This window comes from Lagopus muta, chromosome 20 (genome assembly GCF_023343835.1).
Source record: "Lagopus muta isolate bLagMut1 chromosome 20, bLagMut1 primary, whole genome shotgun sequence".
In the NCBI taxonomy this organism is placed as follows: Eukaryota; Metazoa; Chordata; class Aves; order Galliformes; family Phasianidae; genus Lagopus; species Lagopus muta.
Genome location: NC_064452.1, coordinates 6924598 through 6939956, shown reverse-complemented (window position 1 = coordinate 6939956; position 15359 = coordinate 6924598). Strand labels below are relative to the sequence as shown.

The 15359-nt window shown below is 40.9% G+C and overlaps 1 protein-coding gene across 3 annotated transcripts in view; it reads right to left on the bottom strand.

Moving 5' to 3' along the window:
- Positions 1-15359, bottom strand: part of LOC125703064 (sphingosine-1-phosphate transporter SPNS2-like) — a 122700-nt gene that overhangs the window by 34104 nt on the left and 73237 nt on the right. For 2 of the 3 annotated variants that reach the window (XR_007380757.1, XM_048967048.1), the window contains exons 4-9: positions 14882-15033; positions 12666-12732; positions 9811-9953; positions 8489-8641; positions 6710-6899; positions 986-1051 (exon numbers count right to left, since the gene is read on the bottom strand). Coding sequence is in view for 1 of the 3 variants with exons in the window: in XM_048967048.1 (XP_048823005.1) it covers positions 986-1051; positions 6710-6899; positions 8489-8641; positions 9811-9953; positions 12666-12732; positions 14882-15033 (771 nt within the window). In the remaining 2 variants the exon portion in view is untranslated. The remainder of the gene's footprint in view (positions 1-985; positions 1052-6709; positions 6900-8488; positions 8642-9810; positions 9954-12665; positions 12733-14881; positions 15034-15359) is intronic. The other variant, XR_007380758.1, reaches the window with a different exon arrangement.

Genomic DNA, 15359 nt, shown 5'->3' with positions numbered 1-15359 from the left:
CTGCTGAATCAGTATATCAACACCAGTATCTTTTACATCTAGAAATTCTGAGCCAGATTGTTTTCTTGTTAATGTTTGCATAAGCAACAAACACAAGTCAAGGGATTTTTCTATTGATGCCAGACAGATTGTGTTTCTAGCTTCGTCAACAACCTGCCAAAAGACCTTGGGCAAGTCCTGTAATGGTTCTGTGACCTAGTTTCTTTCTTTTTCATACAATAAGCAACAAGGAACTTCCCTCACAATAGGATTTCAAAGTACAACATATCTGAAAGGCTCTGTACGTCCCTGATGGAAACATCAAGAAACGTGCAAGGCTCTCTAACAATCTTCCAGACCATTTCATATGAACATCTACTTGCTGACCTGAAAGATTTTAAAAGCTCTGTAGTAGAGAGAGAATGGAAAATGAAGGATGTGAGGTGAAAAATCCCAGTTTCCTATAGAACAAGGTGGAAATCGTCCAAAAGCTCTTTATACTTTCTTTTCCTCTCCTCTCCCAGAGGTGGTTTTCTATTGTGTATGTGTTGAATGGTAGGTGTGCTGGAACTGAGCCACAGAGAGAGGTAGCTGGCTGTCTTTGTGGTCAGAGGAGGGAGGGAGGGAAGGATTTCCTATTACAGAACAAAGCTGGATTATTGGTAACAAAATTCACTAGTGTGCTGACTATTAGGAAATGCTGGCTGTGTTCTTTAATGAACAGTTTTGTGCAAATTCTTACAATTTGGGGAGACGAGTTGTATCCAGTAATTAGTGTCCTTTTTTGGACAATGCCTCACCTTGGTGCTCAGAACAAAGCAAAAGGAGAAGTGCTTTATCTTTCTCTCCATTTACTTTTCAGCAAATAAACAAACAAAGCAAAACAGAATAGGCTGAACTATGGACTAGGCATTTGGAAGAAGATTTAAACTACAGGTTGTTCTTGCAAGGTGACAAACTGCTCTGGCTCACAGAAGAGAAGGATGCTATTCCAAAGTGCACTCACCATTAGTATGTCTGCTGTGATAGCCCAGTTTGAAAACAGAAGAGTTTCTCCGATAAAAATGCAAATCTGTTGTAACAAAACACACAAAAAGGAGAAGATTTATTCACTTGACATTTAAGGGAAAAATAACCTGTCACAAACTTCCCTTTGTTGCTTATTTGTCTGAAACCTACTCAAAGGATTCTTCTGTACATGATGCACTTCTGGTTACTGTTGTGGTTTATCCTGAGTGTTAGAAATCTACAGATGTTTATTTGAGCCCCGAGAGGGCTGGCCTGTAACTTCATTAGTGTCAACTGTTTATGATCTCTAAAGCAGATAAATACAAGACAGATACCTCTGGTAACAGATGAACATGACAAGCCAACCATAAAAGTCAGCCCTGGACTTCCACATTTAAATCATTCAAAAAGCCAGTTAGAAAAGACAAAAAATCCAAAGCTGCTCAAAACAGTCATTTTCATCAAGCTACGTGTTAAACTCTGTAGCAAACTAAATGAGATTCTCTGCCCACTGACTGCAGGGTTCCCACCTTCTCCTGCTAGCATATTGTTGCCCTTTTTGAGTCTAGCTTTTTTAAGTCTAGCCACTCTAACAACTTAAGCTTTATGTTAGTAATACCTGTGCACACACAAGAAAAGGCTTAGGTATGGAGATTGCAACATCAGTGCCTTACAGTGAACTGCAATTCTTGATGCTATGGAGAGACTCAACAAGCTACACTGAAAGTCCTAAGCAGATAGTGAGATGAGAGCTTCTTTTGAGCTGCTGTGGTATCAACAATCATCACATACCCTGTGCACCTCCAGCACTCCTTCTTCACTTAATGCCAACCTCAAACAGCCTTTTTTGTTGTGCACAACAAAGCCAAGCAGGGATTGAGATCAGAAACAGATGGGGTAAAGAATCTATTTGCCATAGGGGAGATAGAAGAAGAGGGGCTCTGAAAAAATCAGCTCCCTGATGCAGTTCATTAAATGGTTCTGCAAACAGTTACAGAAGGTGAAGAACTGGAAGTGATCATCATCAGGATAAACAAATTTAATCCTTTGCTTTTATGCTGTAACAATTTAACAAAGAAAATTAAGTTCAACAGACAAGGAAATAAAATCTTCCACACACAATGTTTCCATCCTTTATATATTCTAAAGAGGAGAACGCACAGATGAAACACAGCTTAAACAATCAGACTCACTAGAACCAGCTCCCTATCCATGAAGAAAGCAATCAAAACCCTTTACCACATCTCCTCCAAAGGCTGTTTCTGCCCAGCTAACACACAGAGGCACTTTTTTGGGGGAGAGGGACGAAGGGGGAGCATCCAGAGAGAAAACATTACACCTGGAACCCCTACGGGGAACTGGAGATTAATAGCTATGGAGGCTTGGATTCGGGGTACTGAAAGTTTCCCTTTTAACAGTCTTATGTTCTGTTGAGTACGGTACGACACACCAACGGAACAAAATACACAGCTCAGCTCTGATGAAAGCGTCCACATGTGTACATTTTGTGGCTGTCCTGTGAGCTGTGCCAGGCTCTGCCACTCCCAGTTGCTTGCACCCTGTAGCTTGCACAGGAGCAGTCTGGGCTGGGAAGAGGAAGATACGGTTTCGCTGTGACTTCAGCAATTGCTTTTGCCCCCCACCAGTTAAGATTACCTAAACCTAAACCCCTCCATCCCTCATGTCACTGCCAGGAACAGTTTGCTTTATATAGAACGACTTACGCATTCACCTACAGAAAGCTTCCTCTATTTGTTTCTAAAATTATTTTTGTTTCCCATACATCCCCCCTTCCTATTCCTTACTGTGACTGGATCTGTTTCCTCTGTGATGGTGCCGGAGCCGGTCTTTACAGTCCAGCTGGTGAGCTAGGAAATCTTCTCTTCCCATTTTCCCACTATCCACTGGTGTGCTCTGAAAGGTTCTCACTGGGAATTACAGCTGCTGAGCTAAGACAGATCCCACGAATGAGGCACTGACAGAAACTGACGCTATGTGCTATGTAGGAAGGGCATAAGAGTTCCCCAGGTGAGCTCTCTTGACCTGCACTGAAATCTGCCTTCTCACAGCTCTGCAGCTACTGTTGCTGGAATTCTGCAACTGGGTAGATTTAATTGAGCTTGAGAAAGATGCTATCTCGATTCTGGCATCAATGTGCCCTGCCTGTTCAAAAAATATTGCAAACAGGCAGCTGCTTGCCTGAAGATGATATGAGTTACACACACACACACAGAGTTACACACAGCAAGTAAAAATTCTCCCTTCTGTGGCATTTCAGCATGAGTCTTATGAATCACTGAAATATTATAAATTTCAGAGCAACGGACTTGAATCATTCACTGTATATTTCACCCAACATGTGTCTGTGAAACACATCTCATGTGGATTAAAGAAAAAGAGGAACAAAATGAAGATCAAAAATTAGGAGAAAAGACAGTGACACTAAAAAAAAGCCAGCTGCTAATGAGGATTTGTAAAAATGAGTTCACCCACTGCAAAGAGGGACATGTGGCATTTCTGCTGCAGAAAGGCTCTAGGAATGCTTACTGCAAACAGGACAGCCTCCAACAGATCAGTAACTCCTGAAATTGTCACCTGAAATCGACTCCTCACACATTTTTAGAATTCTCTTTTACCACTGAGATATTGGCTTGAGAGATACATCCTTTTCTGAGTCCAGCTCTGTTGTATCATCTCTCACCATCTCCATTCGGTGTGCAGTTGTTCATCTTTGATGAGCCAATGTAAGCTCAGTCTCCCTGGACTCTTCCTGTTTAAGTGATCAGAGTTAGCAAATCCTGATTTCAAAAAATGATAAGTAAAGTAGGTTTCACAGCTGTCACACCAGCAGTTCTTGCAGCAAGACTGAAGTAGGTTAGAAACTCCCTGCATGGCTATTTGCAAAGCATGCATCTGTCTCAACCTTCACTATTTGAATTTCTCCTCGAAACGGTGGGTAGGGAGTCCTCATGTACTTTTGAATTTGAAGCAAGCCTAACTCCATCCCATCACTGGGCAATGTAGATGTGTTGGAAGAAGATAAGTCACCATGTCAAGAGAAAGCTCCCTGGAGCTGGTGCTCTAAAAGCTCTACTGCAAGGACTTTGCTTGGCAGATGTCTCTGACAGACTGTGAAATGACTTTGTGGAATTGAGAAAGATACTGAAATCCAGGTACAACAGAAAGTTGGAACAAAGTCAAAACTTTGAAAAGAAAAAGGCAAAAGGTCCCTCTCTAATCACTTGGAGATTTAAAACAGGATAAAAAAGACCATTGAAATGTCTGATAGTGTGACACAGTGATGCCCACAGCTAATGGCTTTCAAGAGACAGGTTTGAAAATCAACATTTCAAAGGGTACATATTTCAGAGCGAGACCTAAAAATTTACAGATAGCTGTTTAAAGGAGCTGGAATACAAAACATAAATACACACACTGCAAGGAAAACAGGGTAAGAACTGATTGGACTATACAGCAAAGACAGTAAAAGATAGAAATACGAAAGTCTGGGCAGCTAAATGACACAGAATGTTTTTTTATTCCAAGCACTCTACTACTGCCAATAGTTTACTAGACTAATACAAAAAGATTGGATAAGAACTCTGACAACCTGCTCCCCAGTACTGTAGAGACACTGCTCTACCACACAACTCTGCAGAACAGGTCTCCAAGTGAAATCAAAGGTAATTCAACACTCTTGAAGTCTGTAAGATCATAACAGCATTGCATAGCAAGGAAAAACAAGGGCTCATGTTTGAATCTGGCCTTGAAAAGTCACTTCAGCTGATATATAGCACAGCCATGGCAATACCTTGTGTTAGAAGACATTGGTAGCTCCAAAACAGACCTGTTCTCTCAGTGGGGTGAAGAATGGAATGAAAAGGCAAAATAAAGTCAAATAACATGTCCAGTGTCACATGCAGAATTTATAGGGAGTTCGGATCTTGATTCCCCATTTGGTGCTTTAACTAGACTCTCTTAACTGTTATACATGCATTGCTTTTCCAGCAGCAGAGAAAGAATATTAAGGGCTGCAGAGAGGCAGTGTTACCTGCAACAGATGTGTGTATCAGCCTAACAGCATCAGCAAATAGGCTTATATTCTTTATGACCCCGCTACATGGAGGCATTACTTCCTCTGCACATCATTGACTCTTTATTAGATTTACTGCTCATGCATCATAAAATAAATTGTTTCTAAGACTGGCTAAATAATACCATCTACATTTATATCTTTACAGGATGCAGAATATTTCCACATTGAAATATGGAAGCTGAAAAGCTGCTGTCTAGAGATAAAAAAATAATAATAAAAAATGAGACCAATAACCACCTTTCATTGCATGCTTTTTGAAAACAGTATTTCCAGCTTAAAAAAGGGAGGACTTTCTACATAAAGAGACTAAACACCACAAATGAACATGTCTGTCATCAGGTCTGACAAAGGAGAAAATCACAGGTCTGACTACAGAGAGGCAGAGAGGAGGGGCAGGCTGAGGGTTCTGACAGATCTCTTCTTTTGGAGACAGCTGAGAATGAAAGGAGGGCTGGCTCATGTTTTGCCAGCCAGAAACAGCCTTTTACAGATAGTCTGTGATGGTCATTTTTCTGCTAATCACTGGATCAAAGGTGAGTTCTAGTCATGAGCTACAGGTCCAGAATCTCCTTCTGACACTTTCTAAATAGCCACAGTAAGCATTCTTGGTTCCGCCGCAATGTTTTTAAATTTCCATTCTTTCCTCTCATGTTCTCTTTTATGGCAACTACTGAAATACCTGGAAAATAAGGCTGCACTAGAGCTAGAAACAGAGAGGCAAGGCATTGCAGTAGGTGGCTTGTTTGACTGTAAATGACTTCTTATTGCTCGGTGAAGTGTGCACTGCTGTGTGGAAACTAGATGTGGACTTTCAGAAATTATCCCACTTCTCAAATCATCACAGGCTGTCCCTTCAGAACTTACAAAGCTTCTCTCTACAACACTGGAAGAGAACCTGAGATTAGATCTCTACCCTTTGTATTATCATACATTATCCTGATTTTTTCCTTTTCCCTTCAAAACATTCCTCTGAATCAATCTGATGCCTTTTTATATACTAAGATTTATAAATACTCCGGGAGTGAACATTTTTTTAATCTGCAATTGTGCAGCAGCAAGTATTGTGTACTCCTGGGCTGTGATGAGGAGTTTCAGGTGCTATGCTAATAGCTAATACAGATAACAACAAATCGACCTAACATGGCAATTACTGTTGGTCTGTAGCAAGCTATTTAGCTATGGAAATTAACAGTACTTACAGGTAGCCAGAAGCTTGCCCACAGACAAGTCATACCGTAATTATGATTTGATATCACTGCTGCTACAATACCCTTAATTGTAAGGGAAGCTGCCAATTTCTCTGTACTAAGATATTAGGCGACAACAACTGAGGTATGGATGGAGGTACAGCTAGAAGAGCCCAAAGGCACAGAGCAGTGGGTTTCCATGCAGGAGTTAAATGCCCCGTTCTCAATTCTGATGACAGTTAGTGAATGGAATGAAATCCCATTTTCCTCCCAAGCACATCCCAGACAGCACCAATATGCCAAGGGGAAAATGACAAACACTGAGATTGGGAAAAACAATCGGCTTCTCCATACTCCTGCAGGGAACAGTGCACACAACCCAAGGTGTTTGGTTGAGAGAGTAAGAGTGAGACTGGCATATGCAAAGGATTATACTTACATAGGCTCCCACAATGCTGCTCTTGGCAGCGACAAAGATCAGACAGATGAAGATGGCTGATCCTAGCATGCCAACAGCACAGACAAGAGGATCAGCCCGCTGGGTTTTTAACCGACACCATTTGGTTGCCCCAGCCCCTGTGATTACACCCAGGAAACCAGTGAAGCACGTGATTGCTCCGAAGATCAAGCTATTAAACAAAACAAAACAAAAAGTCGGTTATTTTTCTAAATATTTGTCCCCCCAAATGGACATGGTCTATGAACACATTACTAGGGTAAACTGACTGATGGAAAACATTGTTTTTGCAAGTTTAAGATAAAATAAATGAGCTACCTCCCGAGGGCTTGTGATTTCAGCACCTTTCTTGAAATTACAGGAAACAGCAGATGAAATTCAGCCTTGTATAAAGGCATTGATCAACACACAGATGCATAGGGCTCATACTGCTTCCTTCTTTATAGTTCCCTATTTAGTACTTTGTACTGCTAATTATGAACAAACAATATGGAGCAATAACCTGAACGCTGATCATGTAAGGGAAAGCATGGACAGAGAGACACTAGGAAGCTTAAGGGAAAAGAATCCTAACAAGAAACCAAATAACAGTGACTTTCAACATACTTCAACTTTCTAACATCTTTCTACTTCAAAGAAGGCTGATCAGATTATTCTGCCATTATAATACACACACAAAATGTGTTTATTTAGATTTAAGAGCAGTAGCTGTCAAGGATTCGCTGTATTGTATGTGTATGACTCAGATAACAGAGTCTTTGGCAATTACATTGAAGTAGCTCCAGGGTAGCTCAAAATATAGGTGTCATCAAGGAGTGGAAAACTTGTCTTTGTAAACAGCAGATGGGCAGTCTGACTGGAGCTGGATTTTCTGCTCGCTGCATTTTTCAGAACACAGTAAGGCTGCCTGCTGGGTGCACTACTCAATGCTACTTCAAACCATTAAGCAGTTTACTTGTGATGGGATTGTGTCAGCTAGAGCAAGGTTTTCCTAACATTATTTTTCCCTCCCAATCTTAAAAGAGCTGGCAAAAGGCAATTTTTCATATCTTTTATTCACTAGGGTAAAAACTTTTTTAGGGTTTTATGTTTTGTGCCACCATGGTAAGGCACAAAACAATGAATTACTTTTCACAGCTTATGCACTGTAAGCTATGTTACATAACTGGGAAAAAACACCACTGGGTAACATCAAGCAATCCAGACCAAAGCGTCCCAGATCTTTGCATCACACTTGAGCAAAACTCAGCATACTCAGTAGTATACAGAGCAATGAAACACAGTGAGGTCCTCCCTCCGACTGAAATAAAAACCTTTAGGGGCAGTTCCTGCAGCCTTTAGGGGAACCAGCCCAAGTCTTGAATTACAGCCACCACTCTGGCTACCCCAACCTGCCAACTGATTCTACTGCTATTCCAGAAAGCAGTGTGGGTCTTAAGAGACCTCATCCTCTCAGTCCTCCATGCATTTCCTAAGCCAAAAACAGCTGTCTTTTCTACTTCTGTACTGTACTCTGGGAACGAAGACTGAGCTGAGGTCATCACTTCTCCTTTGGTTCGACTTCATGACTTCATGTAATGAAGAAAAGGAGAGAAATAAAACTCAGTTTACAAACCCAGCATTTCCTATCATTGTTGCAAGGATCTACAGGAAATTACAGACATTCTAGTAACTTGACTCCATGAGAATTGCCTATTTCCTCTGGTAAATAAGCCCCCACTCTCTCTCCTGCCTTTTCAAAGCAGTGTGTATGAATCTCACCTATCTTTGGTGCCACAGGGCTGCGAGCTGCAAGTCTCTGCTGTCTTCTGCACAACTTGTGCTCTGTGAAGGTAGAGGGGGATCCACATGCCAAGTGCCCCGGTGGCAAAGGAAACAGCTGAGGTGGCCAATGATGAGAACACATAGCTGCGGCTGTGGAGACATGAGGCAAAACCAAGAGAAGGTTTGGAAGGAAAACTGAAAGAGCAAGGAAAGTGTTCTGCTGTGACAAAACACAGAGTTCCCCCGTTGTTAGCCTCCTCTGCCAAGGTACAGAGTTAACAGGAGGTATGAAGGAAGGGTGAATAAGAGGCGGGGAATTCATACATCATGTTCTAGTGATAATAATGTGCTTAACTCTCCAGGGGTGCTTCAAAGGGACCACTTTTCAGGGGACCCTTTCAGGAGAACATCAGTACTTAATCACTAAGACATGATGTGTGAAATCCAGGGCTATCACCACAACATCACTGTCTGCTGGAACTATAAGCTCCATCGCTCCCTCCCCATTGATGTTATTTAAGATCACTACTTGGATAAATCTCCAAAATAAGCAATATAGAAATACTGATAAATTACCCATTATCACTTTTCATACTCCTTTTATACTGTCTGGCAATACCAGGAAGATATCATAGCCAGCAGTTCTAAGAAAAATGAAAGACACCACGCTTCCCATCAGAATTCCAATGTAACTCTGAATTCATGCATGCAAGTATTTGCACATTAACAGCAAGCATTGTGTAAGCAAGGGCAGCTACTTAAAAGCTCATAAGTGTGTTATCTTCTATGCAAATGTACAAGCACCCAACCACATTGTGTGCACATCTATTCACTCACTTTTGGTTATGTAAACATATATATTTAAACTTGTACTAAACTTTAGTAGAAGCTTTTCTGTATTTTCTCCCCTTAAGCTGTTTTGGCATTGAACTTTCTTTCTCTCACACGGCAGAGTACATCTTTCAAAACATAAAAAGAATCTAAACATTTGAACAACAGTGGCACTACAATTGCTACAGGAACACAGCAATTTCTATACTTCAAAAGCCTTAATCAGACTGAAAGATGAGCCAAACAAAGCAGACTCTAAGATGCTCATCTTAGAAATGTTACAGCAAAAGCTGGAATCCACCTTTGTCAGCACAGTCAACATCTAGTGAAAATGTACCTGTAATTTTTCATTCTAGGCCAACAGATCAAATTTTCTGCAATTTCTTGCATGTTGCCCTTTTCCAGGCTCACAATGTTAACAAGTACAGGGCATGTGATGTTTAGATTAAGCAGCAGAGGCAAAGCATGCTTTAGCAGAGTGCTCTTACTTTCTAATCAGTGCCTTCATGTCTCTTAGCCATGAGGTCCGAGCCTTCAGCTGTCCCCCAAGTTGTTCAACATTTCCTCTTTTAGCAGCAGGTACAAATATCAAGATGAGTGTGCCTGTTATCATTCCTAAGAGTGGAGATACCTGCATGAAAGAAACAGGGAATTAGCACAGGAAGTCAGCAGTGTTTGCTTGGACTCATCAGTAAGAAACAGATCACATTCGTTTCGTTTCAGCACCCCAGTTCTTTACAGCCAGTGTGAATCTGCAAGCACACTGAGGCATCTGTTCCCTTCCTTTCTCCCTGTCATTCCCTGGACTCTCTTATTTCACTCTGCAAGCATGAAGCTTTGAGAATACCCTGATTAAGGTATTTATCCGTGTTATTAATGTACCGACATTCTGAATTATGTTTAACTCTTTGGAAACCTGGTAGACAAAGAGACCAACTTATTTTCAGGTCAATAAGGCCAAGTGAAAGATTTCTGGTTGTGGGAAGGCTGTCGCCTGTGAAAATCCTTGCTTGACATGCATCCCTTACCATGTTCCTCCACCCTGCAACGGTTTCACATTATCAGGCAACTTTCAGTGACTTCCTCAATGAGCAGCAGACTAAGAATCATTGAAAATTCAAGCTGGAGGTTAGGAAAATGACACATTCGAGGGTTAGGTTTCCTAGTTTCCAGTCCTTTCTCTCAATCGCTGAACAAAAATGCAAACATTTCCCATGTTTTACAATGAATGTGATTCTTGCTTTGAAATTGACAATTTGTTGGAAAAACAGAAACGTGCATTTTCACTGAGCTGTCATCTCCTCCATACACGTCACTTCCAAAATAAAGTTCCTGTTCCAAAAACTATGCTTCCAGTAATGACCTGAGAATGGTCTTTACATATAGAGTGATATTATATATCTACAGAAGACAAAACCAGGGCAGCTCTTCCAGGGGAGCCAGCGGAAGACAAAAATCATCCTGATGGAAAGTCAGGATTTTTATCTGAAGGCTCACTCCTCTGACAAGACAATATCCATCAGTACTCAGTAAAGCTCCATTAAAACAGTGACATTACAGCTAGATCCAGAGACTAAGCTGTCATTTGCCTTAGTGTCCTTCCCCAGCTCGCTGATACACAGATCATTCCTTATCTCCCTCAGACTTGGAGGCCACAGGACATCACAGAGGAAAGCACTGCTTTGAGGAATCTACTACATCGTGCAAGAGTACAATGATTGCCAAAAGGACAGGGATTGTTTCATGCTGATGTCAGGAAGCTTTCTTGTGTAGTTTGACTAAAAGAACTATGCACTCCTATCCCAAGCAACCACCATGGATGTGTGCAGCTTGTCTTATAGGTTCCCATGATTTTGCACACTCAGGGAATCGTGCATCCATGTGCCATTTATCGTGGAAATCATGACCCCATAAGGGTACAGCCTTGCAGACTAACTATGGAGACTTCAACTGAAGAGAAAGACCCTACTGATGACTTCTTTGCATAAACATTTCAGTTTTACTGACAGATGCACAATGGTCCAACAGTGCAATTTCATCATCATCCACTGACCAGAATGAGGGATTTTGGAGATTCTCTTTCCTTGTGCTGACCCTTCACTCAAAAGTTTATTTTAACTTTCAAGCATTTCTGCTATTGAATGAGGCAGGCACTCTCTTGGTCTGAAGTTTTAGGCTATCAAACCTAATTTTTTTTCAGTTCAGGTTCACAGTTGGAAACTACTCCCCACTCTCCTCGGTGCAGATGAACTGTTCACAGAGGCTTTCCTGGCTTTGCTTACCCTTGCTTGAGAGGCAATGGACCGTGTCACAGAAAGTAACATTTGCTTGAGATGGGAACACATTTATTTCATCACCTGCTGTTATAAATGCTATCAGCCTGAGATTCATGAGATTCATCATCTTCATGAAGTGCCAAAGTCAGAGAATGCAACCTACTGGGGCACGTGCCACCCAAACTGACAAAGGTCAGAGAACAGTTTTGCTGGGCTGCTTCCTGTCAGCTCTTTCAAGACATCTTTGTGTGCAGGATCTGTTTGGAGTATGTGATAGGAGTGCATTATCTTTTCAACACATTTATCAAGGTCCCAAGAGGTTAAAATAGAAGGAAGCTGACTGTCTCGGGGCAGAAAAACAGGCGGAAACTGGAACAAAATGTTTTTTCCTCAAAGCAGGAAGCCATTCTCAGACTTTCTTGACAGCAGCGGACAGAAAGACTGTGGAGTTGATTTAAGGCCAATGCCTCATCTCCCCATCCTCATCAAGAAATCATGGTTGATTAATAATAGAGTGATTGGAAAATTCTTGCTCCCAGCGGGAAGAAAAACAAGTACAATGAGCCAAAAACACAGACCTGTCTCACATGCTTAGAAAATACCTCTGCTATGCACTTAATATCCACAGGTGTAAGCTCCCATCCTTTAGCGTAACTAATAAACGGTTGAGGACATGCGTGATAGAACTCTTCTCTCCCTAACCCTGATTAATTGATACAACTGTTATTAAGATATTATCAAAATTGATATGTAAGACTTAGTAAATCTCTCTATGAATTTAGACAAAGGTTCCCCAAGGCCAGGGTAGTGATTACTGAATGTTGATTCAGAGTGCTGGCAATCTATAATTTTACTGAGGAAGAAGAATGAAAGTGGTTTTAAAAGCAAAAATAAAAGTTGTTGCATTTCTGGGAACATCTTGAATTTCAAGCTATTTTGATCAACGAAGAACTAAAGGATTTTGAAAAAACAAAATGCCAGGTAGCATTTTTTCTTGTGGCTGCTCCAGATCATGAGTTTAACAAGGGATATCCACACACAAATGCCATGCCAAGAGACTGGCTTACCCGCAACGCCCAGTGCCAGTCTCCAGCAACCTGCTTCACACTTGATCCAGTGATGTATCCCAAGCCACTGCAAGTAATACACAGAAAAGAGTTGGTCAGAGTTTTAAAGGAGTACCACAGTCATGGTTGTTCTTACACGAAGATAAAAACAGTCACAACCAATTGCGTTTGCTAGTCTCTCTGCTGCTGCAGGAAGGGACAGAGGGAATATAACTCTTCTCAGCACCTCGGTCTGAAAAACCTGAAATCTCATGGAAATTTGGGCACTGATCTCAAGTTCATAACTGACCTTTCAATCCCCTCAAAAAGGCTTAAAAAGAATTTATTTCATAATTCAATTTGTACATCATTCCTTTCTGTGCACTAATGCGAATACTATATACTTATATATACTATATACTTATATATACTTATTATACTAATACTAATACTTATAATTTTACATTCAGGCTTTCAGTTGAGAAGTGCCTTTCAAGGACACATCACATTCTAACACAATTTTTCTTGTTATTCAATAGCACTTGGTGCAAACTGCCCATGAAGTAAGCATTTTTTATACACCTAGAAGAAAAACTAAGAGGAATATGCAAGACAGTCAGATGGGAGAAAATCAGATCAGTCTGAAGATAAAGGAGCAAGAGAACCTTTAGCTCCATGCTAAGGATGATGCTGTGGTAACAGAAGGTGGCTCACAAGAGACTGGGTAGAGGTGAATGAAACCAAGTTTCTCTAAAAGTCAATGGAACAAAAATGGATATCATTCTTTCAAAACTGCTGCATCTGTTGCTGTACTGCCTTGGCTAAAAGTTTCTAGGGCTACCAAAAGGCAGATGTCAGCAATCACATGCCTTTACTGAACAGTCTGTGAAGTTTTGGAAGTTGCCATCTATAATGTGTCCAAAACTGCTATTTACAGAAATCAAACCATTTTCAGAAATCAAACCATGGATCCCAGCTTCCATTCTATATTTGGTGTTTAACAGATGAATATTTGTCACTTCTTGCTAGCCAGAGCTCACTGAATTCTCAATGTAAATATTTGGCACCCCTGGTATTTCCCTGCTTGGGAAAATATTCTTTTCATCAGTTTATGTCTTGGCTATCTCTTTTTCCTCAAGAACAAAAGGATGTTTGTGAGTTTTATAGCAAGACTAATTGCTCTGACTTGTAAATGCACCACCCTAAATAAATTGTTCCCTGAACTGATGGGATTAAACCGTTGCCCAGGTTTTCCCTACTGGAAATGAACACTTGGTGCCACTTCTGCACAGGAAGCTGTTCACCTCTGGGAATCGAGCTGCGAACTGTGTGAAACCACTCTGCCTCCAAACCTCACGATAGCAGGCCAGCCATTCTTTAACAAATAAATAAAAGTCACAGAATCCCTCCTGTCCCAACAATCAGACACCGCATTGGGCTGATAAGGGAAGTCAATTGAAAGAAAGCGCCAAGAAATGATTACTCCAAATCTGAGCTTGTCTGTGGCTCCACCAGGCATCTTTGCCTTGGCTGTGCTCCGCTGCTTGCACAGAAGTGTGAACAATCACCACATTTTGTCTTTTCAGCCTTGTCCATACTAGATTTAAGAATTTCTTTTAATTGCTGTGTCAGTGGTAACAGCACTAAAACTGACTGGCCACCGCTATTACAACTAGCAAGACTGGCTTAGTCACATTTACAGACTCAGACTGGCAAAATTCGAGGCTATGCAGCATTTGCGTTTAAACTAAAATAGGTTGTGTTAATGAAGCACACTCCTCTTGAAATCACAGATATTCAGATCTTCAGGCAGAAGCAGGAATCCATTTGCTCACTTTTGACAACACAGCCCTGTGTCTCATGAGATCTTGATTTCACAGCAACCTGAACGACACTGACTAACAGAGGCCTCGAACTCAGATGAACTGAAGCAACAATTCAGAACAAATATGATTTTATTCAAATTGATAGCCTGGTTTAATAATGTTCCAGGAAAGTCAGCTAAAATATTTTCCCCTAATTGCTGTAAAAAACAGTACTTCCCACTTATTTCACACATGAATAAGTAACATGGATAGAAAAGGAATCAAATGCAACTAAGTAGTCATGGTTGACAATATTTTCCTGTCTAAACCATTCCAACCAAAGACAGAATTACCATCATTTCTGGCAACAGAAGATTTGTGTGAGCTAACTTTAAATCAAAAACGGATGAAAAAAAGCCTTGTGTCACTTACCTGCCAAGAGGAATTGCAAAATAGAAAACAGACAGCATAAGGGTCCTGGTGTTTTTGTTGAAAAGGTCTCCTATGATGGTTGGAGCTATAGTTGAGTAACTTGCTTCACCAATGCCAACCAAACCCCGTGAGAGCACAAGAAGCCAGAAATACTGAAAAAAGAAAATAAACCACCTTAGAATGTCTCTCATTATAGTTCTGAATTCAGGACAGAGAGCAGTGAAAGTTGCCCAGTTATGGAGACAGAAGTCCATGCGACTGGAAAGTGACACAATTGTACACATTGTTTAAAGCCTCCGATTCTTTTCATTTGTCTCTTTTTGAGGAGGAAAGGGATTATATTTTTTGTGAAGATTTATAGGCGTGAAATAAAAGCAATAATACATAATGGTCCCATCACACTCAGTATTCTAAGACAGGAGGACTCTCGGTTTGTTCTCAGGATGTCAAGTCTGAGTACCAGCAGCACTGCCCAGAC